The sequence below is a fragment of the Pan troglodytes genome, chromosome 11, assembly GCF_028858775.2.
Source record: "Pan troglodytes isolate AG18354 chromosome 11, NHGRI_mPanTro3-v2.0_pri, whole genome shotgun sequence".
Taxonomy (NCBI): domain Eukaryota; kingdom Metazoa; phylum Chordata; class Mammalia; order Primates; family Hominidae; genus Pan; species Pan troglodytes.
This window is the reverse complement of record NC_072409.2, coordinates 112,039,189-112,054,822: the sequence shown is the minus strand read 5'-3', so window position 1 is coordinate 112,054,822 and position 15,634 is coordinate 112,039,189. Positions and strand designations below refer to the sequence as shown.

At 41.4% G+C, this 15,634-nt stretch overlaps 1 protein-coding gene across 14 annotated transcripts in view; it reads right to left on the bottom strand.

Moving 5' to 3' along the window:
• Positions 1 to 15,634, bottom strand: part of GLIS3 (GLIS family zinc finger 3) — a 740,609-nt gene that overhangs the window by 53,659 nt on the left and 671,316 nt on the right. For all 14 annotated transcript variants that reach the window (XM_063788746.1, XM_063788747.1, XM_063788748.1 and 11 more), the window contains one exon: positions 1,665 to 1,833. In XM_063788746.1, coding sequence (XP_063644816.1) covers positions 1,665 to 1,833 — 169 coding nt within the window. The remainder of the gene's footprint in view (positions 1 to 1,664; positions 1,834 to 15,634) is intronic.

The following is a 15,634-nucleotide window of genomic DNA, read 5'->3' as shown; positions in this document are numbered from 1 at the left end:
TGCTTCAAGTAACCATATTGCTCACAAGGCCTCCTGCAATATTCTTCTCCTTGTTTTTCCCGTCTCTCCTTCCAGGTTCAGTTACTCAACTATCTTGCCACCTGAATTCTTTTGCTGTAATGTCAATCTGATTGCGTTTCTCTCTTAACAAAGAGCCTATAATGGTTCTTCATTCCTAGCAGGATAAGGGGCAAATTCCTTAGCATCAAATACACAATTCCACATAAGCCAACCTAATATTATCTGACTTCATCAGCCATGTATGCCTGGATGCTGTCATCCCAAGCTACTGAGACCTTCCCTGACGGTGTCCTTTCTGTTCCTCCCATCTTGGATATGTTCTTCTTGCTGCCTGGGATGCTGTGCCCCCATTGAGGCATCCAGAAAAGCCTTAGTCTTCCTTCAATGCCTACGTCACTGTGTCTTTCTTTCCCTCACCCCCTGAGACAGATTTAGAGACATCCTCTTTAGGCTCCTGTGGGATCTCTATTACATCATTTAACCAAACAGCCTTATTATACTTCATTTGAATGCCTGTCCTCACCATTCAAACCTGTAAGGGCAGGAGCATATTTTAATAACTTTTTGGACTCCAGCATCCAACACAGTGTCTGACACATAGAAGGTATTCAACAGACATTCATCAAACAAAATAATATGAATAAAGGAAGAAAGTCATAAACAGTAAAATATTATGGTTTATCAGCATTAAAACCACATATTACCAAACTCATAGGTCAGGCCAACAATGATGGAACCAGAGATTACTGGTGAAATCAAAGTTACAAAACTTTTATTCCTGCTGCCTATTCAACCCATTATTTTGTTCAACAATTGCCAGAACTACTTCTCCTCTGGATGTCTGGGAGTAACCAGGTAGGTCAACTCAAGCCAGATGACAAGTAGAGAGAGGTGACAAGAGGTGTGTTGGACAGCTCGGAGAGGACTGAAGCATCCAACCTCCTTCCAAAGCTACCTGTACTGATGCAGCCATACACTTGCCCTTGGGCAAGAGAAGTTCATTACAGCCTGCTCCACAAAAAGGGGAAGGAGATGGAGAAGCAAGAGATGCAGACTCTTATTTTGGTTTGTGGTACACAGAAGCACACGAGATTGGGAAACAGAAGTATGAAGGGCCTCGAAAGGCCTCTGGGGCCAATAAAGAATTCAGGAGTAAAAATATCATGAAGATCATGGTTGTTTAAAAATTTTCTCCCAGAAGTCCTTTGTGAGACAGATATTAATATAAAATATTCAATGAGCAGCCTATATAAAATCCTGTGCCTTAACAATACTGATTTATGTGGCGAGGGCACCACCTGACATCGGGAAGTGTTTCGACCTGCATATACATTACCTTAAAATTGGGTCTCTGAAACAGACCGATGAAAGGTAGAAAGACAGGGAAATTCTGGTGTGTTTCCAGCACTGAAACTTCGGCTGGCTATTGCCAGTATCATTTCATTTGTTTTCCCGTGGAAAAATGAAACAGATAATGAGATATTTGGTCCACGTGCTTTGTGTATGTACTTTTAAAATGTCACCTTTGGGTAACTCAACCCACCAACGGATTATTAATAAAATTCAGCAACTGTCAAAGCACTTGTCTGTGAAGGGAGGTTTGGCGGCGACACCTATTAGGAGAGAGAGACAGATGGCCTTACCTCTCAGCTCCTGCGTCCACAGCTGTGAGTGGAGGTAACTGGGAGGAGGGGTTGTGGGGGCTCCCCTGTACATTATGTCCTGGAGAAGGGTGACTGACAGGATGTGGGGGTGGTACGGCCCCAGCAGCTGTTCCACTTCGGCTTGAATAATTGCTGGAGAAAATGGGAGCTGAAATCAAGGGAGAACAAACATGAGACCCTGCCCCAAAGGAAGCCCACATTTTTTAAATACCGAAGCCTGACAGCAAGCAGATTTGAGGGGCTTGTTTGTTTTTCTCTCGGTGGTTTTCAGGGAACAGTTCTCCCCTTCTTGGGTACACACAGCTTTTATTTTCATGGTGGAACAGGTTCCTCCGGAGCTCACGTCTGGCTCGCTTCAGGCTGATGTTCACGGTCTGTCTCCTAAGTGCTGCCATGCCCTGCCAGTTCCCTGTCTGGACACTGTATAATTAGTCAGTCTTGTACTGTTTGCATCTGTGCCAAGGTCTCTGTATTAGCACTTTTCAGTCACAGGGGATGAGAGTCAGGTAACAGAATATTTGGTCAGCTGACTGAGAAGGGCACAGCACAGGCCTTCTTCCTCTTCTCACTGCTGCAGTGAGCCACGGTAGGTCAGCTGGGGTCCCTCTCTGTCACTGCTAAATCATTGTAATGAGAACTGGAGCTTCCCTGATCCTAGCATGAACGTAGGATCCTGCACCCTTTTAACTTTAGAGTCTAACTAACCCAGGGAATTTTCCTGATGGTGTGATGAATATACTTGGCCTTCATCAAAGGAGTCTCTCAAACTACGAAAACACAGCTTCGGGATCTTCCCCCACTGTTGCCCGTTATGACACAGAGAGTGAGTTACAGTCCCATTCGTACGGGCAGCCTAGCCTTCGAGAACGGTACGTGACCTCAAACGTGAATATGTGCCCATTTAGATCAGCTAATTGGTACGATGTCACAGAAGAAACTGGAGCTTGTCACTTTCACAGTCTATCAGAAAGGTTCCCTCAGTGTCTGGGACCTACTCCGTAGACATCTCATTATGCTGCAATCATAGCAGCAGCATTAGGCTGATTCTCTGTAACTTCCTTCTTTGTACAAAGTTATGCTGAGCTCCATACCCATTTCTGTTCTTTTTGAACTTACTCTACTAATATCAAAGAATAAATGGATTTTTTAAAAAAATAAATCAGGTTCAGGATTAAGAAAGAGAAGCCACATTATCGAAAAGATTTGAGGGTTTAAAAGTTCAGGGAGTTGTATTTTTATACCAGTACCACTTTTCCCCAACCTCTCCAGGATAGAATAAGTACCCCAGATGACCTAGCCCCCAAAAGCTTAATCCAATGGAACAAGAGTTCAAGTATTTCAAGGAACATGTGAAGAGGCAGAATTACCATCTTCCCGCTCAAAAAGCTACTGACAAGGGTGTGATCTGATTTGAAGGGTTTATTTCTGGTAAATCAGCATTCTGTCAGGTTAACTCTTGTCCTCAGAAGCCTGTACCTACCACAGTCCTCCAAAGAGGTGGTGAGGCCTGAAAATGCTTACCAGTTCAGAAAAGCAAGGCTGAGCTTCTGTTGTGTGCGTCAGCTTCCATACAAGTTGCATATTTGCAAACTCACTAGAGTCACCTTATGAATCACTAACCTCATTTATGCTCAGCTAGCTCAGGGAACCACAATTCTGCTTGTATTCCAAATAATAATTTTACCCAGGGGAGAAGGCTGTTTGGATTGACTGTGGCAATAGTTTCAAAACTGGTGTTTGTCAGCATGGAGCTTGGTGTTTTATATACTATTCCAAAATCTAATGGAATAATAAAGGTCATAGAGATACTATGAAAACACAGCTAACTTTTTTTTTTTTCTGCTTCAGTGTAGAAATGTGAGTTCTCCTATTTATTTTGTTGTAGTTGCTGAATGCACCCAGTATTTATTTTTCCCCAGAGGTTTTTTTGTATGTATGTGCATGTGTTCATCACAAGGGAAGCATTGCCCCTGCTGTTTACAACCCAATGGGCAACAAGGAAACTTGGTGTGCACACTCTGTGTTCTACTCTATGGTCCAGCAGAAAGTGTGCTGCTTCTCAGAGGTCTATATTAGTTATACTTGGCATTAGCTACAATGACATAGGCGGGGAAATTGGGGATTGTTTGTAGCCTGCCACTCGCTCAGAGTTAAGCCTGGTTTAGGACCTCTCTTTCATCCCATTTAACAGCCAAGAAAAACCATCCATCATCCACCTGCCCCATCATCCATCTGTTCACCCATCTATCATTCAGCCGTTATTTTTATATTCCATATTGATAAGTGTCTATTACGTCCTTGATACTCTATGTGTGTTCCTGCCCTTGGGGAAACTGTAATTTAATGAAGGGAGCAGACCTCTGTATATCGATTTTCCCAAAATACCAAGACCTATTAGTATAAATCATTGGACAGTGTTAAAAGCACTTTAATGCACTTATTTGTGGCCCCACAATGCATCCTAAGCTCTGGCCAAACCAGACAACTGACCACACTCAAATGTATTATGACAATTTATACTACTGAGCTTTTTTCTGTGATGTCCTCTACCTTTTTCTACTGACTTCATTACATTTGCTCTATATGCAGAGTTAACTGTGTTCTTTTTATTCTTCTCTTAGCAGGCAATTATTCCACAAATATGTATGGGGTACCTATCATTTGGCAGACATGAAGCTAGGTCCTGGGACAGGAAACAAGACATCCTTGGTGCCTGGTATCTCCAAACAGCATCAGTTCATGTTCATTGAGTAAACAAAGATGAACAAGATATAAATGCCCATGGAATCTCGGGGCTCAGTGACTAGGACAGGGACAGAAAGGAACATTTATCCACCAACTCCTATTCTGCATTTGGTGACGGTTGCCCCATCGGTCAAGATTAATTTGCTCACACTTTGAGGGGCACATGTACCAGAGTGGCTAAATGTTCTCACAGATACCCAACATCAGGGTATCAGAGAAGCCTCAGGGAAGAAAGCCAGAGGGACATGGTGCAGTTGAGGAGAGGTGCTACCATGCTACGGCTGGTGCATTAGCTGGCTGCATTAGCAAAGGCCACTAGAAACAGGTGGTGAAGGGGATGCTAGGTGGGGCACACGAGGTGTCAGCTATAGGGCTGAGGGCTCCAGAATATGCCCTCCAGCTGTGCTGGTTTGACTGACTGCCAGTAAAGCCCACGTCAACTGGTGTTGACTGACCACCAGTCAAGCCCACATCCATAGCCCTTCCCTTGAATGCTATGGCTGGTGAAGGGGACAGAAATGGGCAGTGGTCCTCTTTTACGGCCCCATGAGAACAAGAAAGGGAGGGCTTTAGGGTTCAATTTAAAATCTGGATTTGGAAAATGTACTTCTTATCTAGGGTGGAGGAAATCACTTCTCTGGAAAACAAACAAGGTCTATGACTTGCCTTTATTTTCTATAGTATAGGAAAATCTTACTTCTGGTGAGAAGGTGAGATTACAACCTAGTAGAAGCCTGTAAGTCAGTGTCTACATGACAGCACTTTGCATGCCAAGCCCAGGCCATGACTGCTCATTGTAGATGCTGCTTGTGACCAAGATGATGACCAGAAATTTGGAGGAAGTAACAACAGACACAAGCATGCTTTCCAACATTTATCCAATCCCCATCTCACATACCCTTCAAAAAAAATGGACAACACTCTGGAGTCAGAGAGCTGTGGCTTCAACAGAATTGTCCCTGGTCTCTGCCAATGATCCACTGTGGCATAGGAAATGCTCTTTTACTTACCCTGACTTCTAGGAATTTCTGACCATATCACAGTCACACATCCAGAATTCAATCTTTATTACTACAGTCTAGGAATATTCTTTTATGCATTCATTCTTCCAAACACAATTTTCCAGCACCTACTCTGCACCAGGCAGGTGCTAATCTCTATTAATGTTTTAAGTCTGAATATCTGCCGACTTCATACAGACTTTCCCACCACAACATATGGTTCCAGACAAATGTTCAGGTTTTGCCAAGTGATTTTTAACCTCAGGAAGAAAATCTCCACCTTAGAGTAAAACTGTAATGTCATTCGCAAAAGGAAAAACTTCCTTCCATACACATTCAAAATAATTTTCCAAACTCAACCAATAGGGCACACAATGTGGCCTATCGATCAAAACATAAGGAAGAGAGCTGATCCCTCCAGGATACAGGGCAATATTAACAAAAGTGTTGTCATCAAATCAGCCGACACACACAGGCTGCCCACAGGAGCAGCCTTCATTGTCTGTGTCAACTCAGGGGTCATTACTGCTTTCAAGGCTGGAAGAGGGCTTCTAAGTGAACTTCCAGACGTACCTGATGACTGGCAGCTGGAACAACTGATTAAGCACAGCAGAGGAACATATTGGAAATTCTTATTGCTTTTGTGATTAAGAGATGGTAGTCTCCCTAAGGAAATAAAATCCTGTTCTTGAGATGAATACGTGAGCCTTGTCTTCAGCAGAGGCCAGGTACTGGCCTCCCTGCTGCCATGGGCTTTCTCTTTCTTAGTGGCCTGGCTCACTGCAGTCTCTCATCCATCTACAGTAGAGGTAGGTGGAGGTAACTCAGTTGAGCTTTATAATTTTAACAAAGCAGCATCTGTTGATGTATGTGGTTCTCAGATGCCATCTCATAGGCTACCAGAGCATTCTAGGCTGGCACCTTTAGCTCAGGTTAATTTGGTTAGTATGCAGTTCTCTTTGTCCAAATGAAAACCATTAATCTATATTTCTAATGGGTATAAACAGGGCACCCTTGGGGTTTCTTCAGCTGTAACATATTTATTGTGTGGCTGGAGGGAGGCCAAGAGTGTTAGTAGCATCCCCAAATAAAGATTACTTGTCTCAGGCCATCACCAGAGCGGAGGAAGGCTACTATAGGCATTGCTTGGTAACTGTGTTTTCATCACTTCAGAGGGAAAGGATGAAGACCTCCCTTGTCAGGCTAAGGTATATTAAAAACAGCCAATATGCATTCTTGTTTAAAACTATGTGAGCAGCAAGAGTCCTGCTTCTCAAGCTTTAATGTGCAAATAAATCATCAAGGTAAAATACAGATTCTGACTCACTAGGTCTTGGGGGGTGCTGAGGCTGCTGGTATGGAAACTACACTTTGAGTAGTAGGTGCTGGGGATCCTGTCTCAGCTTCATTTCATCTTCTTGCTGCCCCTTGATACCTTGGAATCAATAGTTAAGATTTATTGAGCATTTATAATGTGCAAAGTTCTTTATAAACATTTCCCCAGTTTGCTGATGAGGAACTTGAGGCCTATTCTGGTTCCTGGTTAAGTTACCTGGCTTAGGTCACATGGCAGGCAAACAGCAGAGCTGGAATTCAAATCCGGGAAGCCTGATTTTATTAATAGATCACATGACCCAGAACACCACCCTATATTGCCTCCCAAAGGCAAGATAGATTCAAGAAAAGGCATAAAAGGTTGTGTCAGGGCCCCTGAACACTGTTTGCAAAGGCTGCTTGTTGCCAATAGCCACTAATCCCCCACCACAAACAACACACAAGTAGCTTTAGCCATCAAACTGTAGGTTAGAATGCAAAAAGGATATTCCCATTTCTGTTTCTGCCCATCCTGAAAGCAATTCAGCATTGAAGAGAGAAGTTTTCCAGCTCTGAAAATTACTTCAGGCAAGAAATTAACTGAATTATTTGGTTTAGAAAGCAAACAGCTGGTAGGAAATGTGCTTTTTCCCAAATAAAGATTTCAGATACTTGCTAGAGGCATATTGATCCACTGCTGGGAAAAGAAGGAAGGCAGGGAAGGGTTATTCGTGAGCAATTAGTTATATGCATCCTTTACCACAAGCAAGAATGATGTTCTGGGCTGAAAGGCCACCAGTTGTCAATAATGCACCAAGGGGAGGTTTACCGGGCAGATCTGCAACCACTGAGCTGCTTTGTAAATCTGCGTTGGAGTCATTCATGGTTGCATTATGGCCATGGTGCTGCTCCTCATGCAGGCTTGCTCTCATAGAAAAGGGGGAACCGGTATTACCCACACACTGTGAATGCACATATAAGTAGTGCTAGAGTAATGTTGAGATCCTGACAAATGACATTATTGCTTGGTGGCTGGAACACGGGAAGAGGTATTGGCTCACCATTCATCTCTTGGGCACTATTTCCAGGGTCAAGGCACGGAGGATAAGCTAATCAATGAAATCAGGGTAAAAAAGTTTTCACGGAGACACTGAAAAGAATGAGAAGCCCCATGTGAATGGTGAGTTCAATCTTGTCTCTCTGTCTCTCTCTCTGGAGAATTTTAGAGCTGGGAAAAGTTCGGGAACAGTTGGACAACAGAAATTCTGATTCCCTCAGCCTCATCAGAAATCGGGCACTTTATAGAGACACTGTCAGTGTGGTTATTAACAGAACAAAGCATACACAATGCGAGACAGATAGACCTGAATTAGAATCTTAGCCTTAGCTATTAATAGCAATGTGTCTAGGCAAATCACTTAACCTAAGTTTCAGTTTCTTCATCTTAAATAAGGATAATACCTCACTGGACTGTGACGAGGATTATAGAATGAGCAGAAAACACTGAGCATATGCCTGAACGCCAGTCAAGTGCTCAAGAAACCACTGTTGCTATTATTTGGCTACTTATATTATTGTAATTATTACCATTATTAATAGAACTAGGGAAAGATAAGGGTACATGTTGCTCCCAAATGGTAAATCTCGAATAAAGTATGACCTCCTATCTAAACTACAGATGGAAGAATTCATACAAATATAAACTGTGGTGTTACTTTACAAATGCAGAAGAGTTTACATACCATTCTCAAATAAGCTTTTTGTTGTTCTATTTTTTTTTATATGAGTTGCTATGAAGTGGGGCCTGTGAAAGAATCCTCAAGGGTTAAAATGTACTTTATTTTGCACGAGTAGAGTAATACACACCTTTTGAGTTACAACCCATAATGCATTTCAGTTTAAAAGATAACAAGTCATTTTCATGCATGACTGCACTTCGTTAAGGAGCGAAAATGGGCTGTTACTAAAATGTCAACACAATTGTCCCTCTTGAAGCTTAGTTATCTTGAAGTATTTTTACACTTTCAGCACTTCTTTTTGTTTGTTTCTCCAAGAGCATAAAGATCCAGAATTTTCAGGATTCAAGAAAGACTTTCCCTTCAGACATTCTGAAGAAAATTACCAATATTGGGGGTGACTCAAGTTTTGGCCCCCAATAGTGAAAATACAAGGTCTGGTGCCTTCTGCGGTCTTTTTGCATTTCACCTTGGAGCAATTTAATTGTGTTGTCCTTCAATGAAAAATGCTCTCTGAACCTAAATTCACAAACCAGAAAGAGATTTCTAGCAAGGAAAATGCCCTGTCAGGGTCACTTGGAAGGCTGCATTTGGTATTGAGGTTAATTGGAGAACGAGAGAGAGGCCTCAGCTAATCTTAGCCTTGCTGCCAGCTGCCAATGAGTAGAAGGAGCTGGTTTTCTTTTTTCCTTCTTCTTAATGTCTGATCATTTCCCCCCTTCCCCTGCCTCTGCATCAGGAAGGGCATCATTCCACATTCTACCTGTATTAGGAAAAAGTAGCTTCTTAAGGGTTTGCACAGTCATCTCTCTAATCTTTCCCTTCTCCTTGTGGCATGAAAACTTTTAATATTGCCAATCCCTAAAAATCTATTATTTCTGCCTGTCTTTTTTTTCCTTCCCACTTTGCAGTGTAGAGTATCATTATCCAGCAGCCCTGATAAGAGGATAATGAAACAATCCCTTCTCAACTGGATCGGGTGGCTGTCAGACTAAAATGACATCACCCGTACATCCTTGACATGCTACCCCAAGCTAATTGATGGCAAACATTGGCAACTGTCTCCCATGCACCAAGACAAAGAAAACATATTCATGTCACCTGATGGGAGAGCTACCTGGCAACGGATAAACAAATGTGTTAGGGAGATGTTCTATTAAGGTAAGTGAGGGCACGGCTCTGTAGAACATGCCTATTAACTTTGAGCTTAAGCGTGCTGCTATTCTCTAGGGAACAGAAATAAATAAAGCAAAATGAGAATTTATTGATGTCTGGACAGCTACATGAATATTCAGGTTCTCTTACAAATAGATATTCCCCCATGAGCTCCAAACTTCTGCGTAGGCTGCCCATTTACATTTCCACATCATGCAGCTGGACTTATAGCCAGGGAAGAGGTGTTAGTGTTTGGAAGAGGATACAGGTTTATATGCTTTTCTGGAGTACCCTGCAATACAGCTAGAAGATAGTGGCTGATGCCATCCACATAAATGTCAAAAGGTACCATCAAGCATTCCTAAATACCAGGTCTAATTAACTTCATGTTAGGAAAAGCTCCGGAAACATCTGCATTTCAGAACAAAGACATTTTGTTACCAGTAGAATGGCATCATCTGGCAGCTCTATCAACTTCTCTGGGATGAATCTTTCATACAGCCCTCTTAGATCTTTCCAAGCAATGCATGACACAGCTAACCTCAAATCTCCTACCTTTTCTGTCTTTTCTCCACCTCCCAACCTACCTGCTACTCACCTTCTAACGATTCATTACACAGAAAGTCAGTAAAATAGCTGGAACAAGCAAACTATTCAGACTACCCTGTGGGAAACCTGTCATTTCCTCCTGGTCTGTGTGTTATGTTAACCCTCATTGGGACAGAGTGGGAAGGCAGAAAAAAAAGGAGAAAGATGGGGTAGACGTGGCCAATCACTCCTGGAAGTTCTTACAGAAAGATCCCTCACCTTTTTTTGGAAATAAAAGTTTTACTTGGCCACAAAAAACAAAGCTGCAGTAAAAAATACTGGGTTCCCAATCTCCTCATTACTCATGCCTCAACTATCTCCTACCTGTACCATGTTGACCACAAAAGATATTTCCTCCCTTTCAGAGCATGCTGAGACAATCCCACCCACTCTACTTTCACGTGACTTCTAAAATCACTTCACAGCGAAGGCTTCTTGGAAACAGATTTTTAGCATAGACAGCCAATCTGATTTTTAATGCACTATTATTCTAGCCAAAGTCAAGGGATGACCTATCAATCAACTCTGAACTCTCTGAGAGAGCCTCCCCCTTTCCTGGATGTGTAAAATGAAGTAACAACAGCCCTTCTGGAGAATTATGGTATAGCGAGGAGCTCACAGCTTCGATTATCATGAGCCCTGGGTGAAACTGCATCGACAATGAAGCTGGTTTTGTTATGACTCCAGAGAACCCCCTTTCCTCCTTTATTCACACTCTGACCACAGTCTTCCATTTGGCCATCAGGCGCTTCATGTTACCTCCTAGCTTACTTTACTCCCAAGATAGATGCTAGAAGGTACTCACATGGTGTCATAAGTTTATGCCCATATACAACATTTTTTCAAATAATTTTTATGTAAAGGCTTTTATCTGTATCTGGAATGGAGGGTTCAGCCTTCAGTTATATCCATTTCAAACATCCTTGTTGCTGGTAGAAAATATATTTTGAGGAAGCAAGTGACATCCCTGTTAGAATGTGACTAGATGGGTCCCTAAAGTTCAACATTTCAATTATTTGCTTTACTTTAGGCTTTAATTTATATGTCTAGGAGAGGCTTAGATTTTCGAAAACATAACTCTTGATATTCAAGAATTTGAGATACTTTCCTTTCTAGGAAAAAAATCTTGGGCAGAATAAAACCAGGACTGCCCCTGCCTCTGATCTCTTTGCCAGCCTTTAGCACCTCATAACTAGAATGGAGCCCCACCTGTCCTGAGGCAGTTTCTTCCTAAGTGAGAGCCACGTTAGTCAGTGCTCCCACAATGGCCCAGGCTGCTTCTGCAGGTGTCTTCTTGCAATGTGTTGCCTTTAACCAGTAATAGTTCCATTTGAGGGCCACTACTTTTGGGGTTCCATAGAGTGCCCTGGGAGACCTATGAGTATTGGATAGTACATGTGTTCTGGATGCCTTCAATGGAAACAGCTTTGCCATTATCGGTTTTAAATATCGGGCCTTAAAAAGTCTCCAAAAACCCATGGACTAGAAGACTACTAAAGTATTTGCTAAATCTAAAATATTATGGGGATCAATAAAATGATAAAATCTGCGTGTATTACATGATCCTAAACTGTCTTATAATACATTCTCCTCTTTAATTCATTTCAATTAATCCACTTTATGGATGCCTTGATTTCACTCAGTCATTCTGATGAATGTCTCAGATGTAAGTATAAAACAGGGCTTGGCAAACCTTTGTTGCAAAGGAGCAGACAGAAAATATTTTAGGCTTTGCAGGCAAAGAGGCAATGTTCACATTCTTCAGGCAACTGTTCTCACCTAAAGGCTAATAACTTTAAAAAAAATTTTACATTAAAAAATCTTAAAACCATCCTTAGTTCTCAGGCCATGCAAAATCATGGGGCAGGCCAGATTTGGCCTATGGGCCATAGGTTGCTGATTCTCGGTGTAATAACTGTTGCGTGCTAACTACTGAGAACCATCATGAAAAGACTAGGGAACTGTTTTTGAAATATGAAAACTAAATTTGAGGTAAGCAACAGTCAAGAACAGTTTTTTTAGACACCTGAGAGTATATTTTGAGATAAATGACATGGCCTGGAAGAGCCTATTTACAAAATGACATCAGGACCAGGGCTACATCCCAGCAATACCAAAACAAGGAATATGTAAAATTGCATTGGCTGAGGCCATCAATCCCATTTCTCCTTTCTTCCACCTGCCTTACTCTCACAAATTCACTGTTCATTAAATTCATTTTACAAGCAGGCAATGGCACTCTGTACAACCAGTATAAGGATACTTCTACTCTTCATGGAAACAACAACAACAACAAAAGTCTAATTTGCAGATCAGAAAATGGGCCTTAGAATACAGAAGCTCCAGTCCTCAACTTGACTTAAATTCTTCTTGGAAGGAACGCTTTATGTCAGCACATCTATTACTGACTACCAAGTAGTAGCACCCAGCATAAAACACATGGATAGAAGGGGTTCTATTCACTGCCACAGACATTGACTTCGTTCACAATTAATTATCCAAGATTTTAAGCAAGAAGGAAAGAAAAAAAGAGAAAAGAACATGAGCATCTGCCAATTGCCGGGGAGTGTACTAAACTCTTTTATGTTATCTCATTTAGTTCTCATAGCAGTCCTATGGAGTCAGTATTATTATTATTATAGAAAAGGAAAAGTAACCTCCCCAAACTGAACATCTAGGGACTGGAGATCCAGAACTGGAGTTTAGATTTAGCTCCACGTTCTTTCTGGCATAGCACGCTGTCTCTAAAAAAACAAACCAAACCAAACAACAACAACAACAAAAAACCCACCAACAACACTATTTTTGAATGACCAAACCCTAGTAACCATCAAAACACAATTTTGACATTGTGAGTTTGGGGGCATTGCCACCCCAGTGATGTCTTTGTAATTCCAATTTGCTTCTCTTTAGAGAGCTACAGTAGATTTCCTTAATTTAAAAATGCCATGTGAACTACTGGCAAAGTAGTGGAATACAAAATGTAAAGAAACATATTTCAGTTTTCTTTTATTCTACTGAGTGATGTTGATTGTATTCCCAAACTTTTAGGCTTCCACATTTCCTTCTTTCCTCAAAAAAAAAAAAAAAAAAAAAAAAAAGAAGAAGAAAGTAGAAGGAGGAGGAGGAAGAGGAGGAGGAGGAAAAGGTAGGTAATTGGTAATCTGTGGCATCTGTTCTCTAATTTTCAGAACTATAGCATGTATTTTTATAGTATTTAGATAAAAGCAACAATAATTACAACTATTAGATGCTGAACACTTACTATGTTTGAAGAACTCTTTATGTCATTTAATCCAGCAATTGATCGCACTAAGAGGAAAATTCGGGTTACAGGAAGAAGTATCATTTCCATTTATAAATGTTACCTTTGAGCATAGATTGGCTAAACCGATGATCACAGGGATTGTACAAAACGTGGTCAGTAATGTAATTTAAGAAAAAAGAGCCGCTGCCATGGTTCATGCTTGTAATCTCAGAACTTTGGGAGACCAAGGCAGGAGGATCACTTGAGTCCAGGAGTTTGACATAAGCCTGGGCAAGACCTTGTCTCTACACAAAATAATTTAAAAAATAAATTAGCCAGGTGTGGTGGCACACACCTGAAGTCTCAGCTACTCAGAAGGCTGAGGCAGGAGGATGACTTGAGCCCAGGGGTTCAAGGTTACAGTGAGCTATGATCATGCCACTGCACTCTAGCGTGAGTGGCAAAGCAAGATCCTGTCTCAAAAGAAAAGACACAAAATATTGTCCATTCTTGCTTTTTGTATAGCTATGACTCCGAACTGCCTTAGTCCTCCAGAACTATGAATCCTAGATCATTACTTTCCCAACTACAAAATCTTCTAGGGTAGCTGATGCATCGCATCTTTCATGAAGTACATCCACTTCTCAGAAATGCTTCATAGGCATCCCTGTGAACCAGCCTGAGGAGCAAATTCCTATGCACGTTGATGAGATTTTATCACATTTTCTTTTTAATCGTGAAGAGTTCCCCTTTCTGCAGCCACTCACTCCTAGAAGGCAGAAAAAGGGACTTTCTCTACGTCCCCAAGGAAAAGGTTCCAGTGAAGCTTACAGACCCCTCACTTCTTAAGGTAGGACTAGGTGTTAGTAGGAACTCCAGGGTAAGACTCAACTCTGAAATCCAGGGCTGATGGGTAGTGAGAGTAGAAGCAGGACATGAGCAGCTAAGTTCACTAGAGAGAACGGGACTGGAGTCTCCGGAGCAAACCCAGGTCACAGCTAGAAATAGGGAGTTCTAGAAGCAAGGCAAAAAAAAGCAGCCTGGAAATTTAGGTAGAAAAACTAAGACTCCAATAAGACTCCAAGAAGGCAGCTGCAACTTCTGATGAATCAATGCCTGCTGTAAAGGCAGTGTTAATGGTTTGAGTCACGGCCGGGGCACCTGAGCAGGGCAGATCAGCCCATGACAACATTGAGGAAGACAGCATAAAAGCCAGTATTCTGGGATAGTGCTGATAGCTGCGTGGAATGAATAAATTCCACAATACCCTCTATTCAGTGCCTGCAATATGCTCTCTTATTACTGTAAAATATGGCAAGTAATATCCAAGTTATAATTCATTAATGTCCCTTAATTTAGAGTCTTTGCTATTCTTAAGATTTTCAGTACCCATACAAGTATAAAAAAGATGAAATTTGACTGTGGCTACAAACACCCTGAATAAGAACAGTTTTTTTTTTTTTTCTTTACTCTTCACATGAAAGAGACATAACCACCTATGTTTTTCTTTCCTTGGAAGGTAAATTCAGTTGAAGCAGAAAGTCAGAACTTTAGACTCAGCAGTCTGGTCTATAACCTCTTAACCATAAAAAGTATTAGCTTCTCATTTCAGAAATTTTATCCTGAATTCTCCGTTTTGCCACCTTCTTAAGACCTGCTTCAGGTACACCTCAGAGTATAATAGACCCAACCTTCTCTTCTCATATGCCAGTTGATTACTGGTGAAATTATACACATTTAACTTTTATTTTAAGTTCAGGGTTACATGTGCAGGTTTGTTATATAGATAAGCTTGTGTCATGGGGGTTTGTTGTACAGATTATTTCACTGCCCAGGTATTACGTCTACTTGTTTTTCCTGATCCTCTCCCTCCTCCCACCCTCTACCTTCCGATAGGAGAAACAATAATACAAAAATAACCAATACTTTTCCCAGTAAGGATAAAGCTGCAATTGCCCAGCCTCGCTACTTGCCTCTCCTCCTCAATGAGGTATGGAATTATTTTTGCTCACCTACAAAAATATTTTTACAGCAAAACTTGCACATATTGTAAAACTGGGTAATTCAGCTTAATCTTGCATGAAAAACTAACATGAATACAAGGGACTAAGTGGATATGAAAAATTGAAGCACCAAATTAAGCAGCCTGCAAACATATAAAGG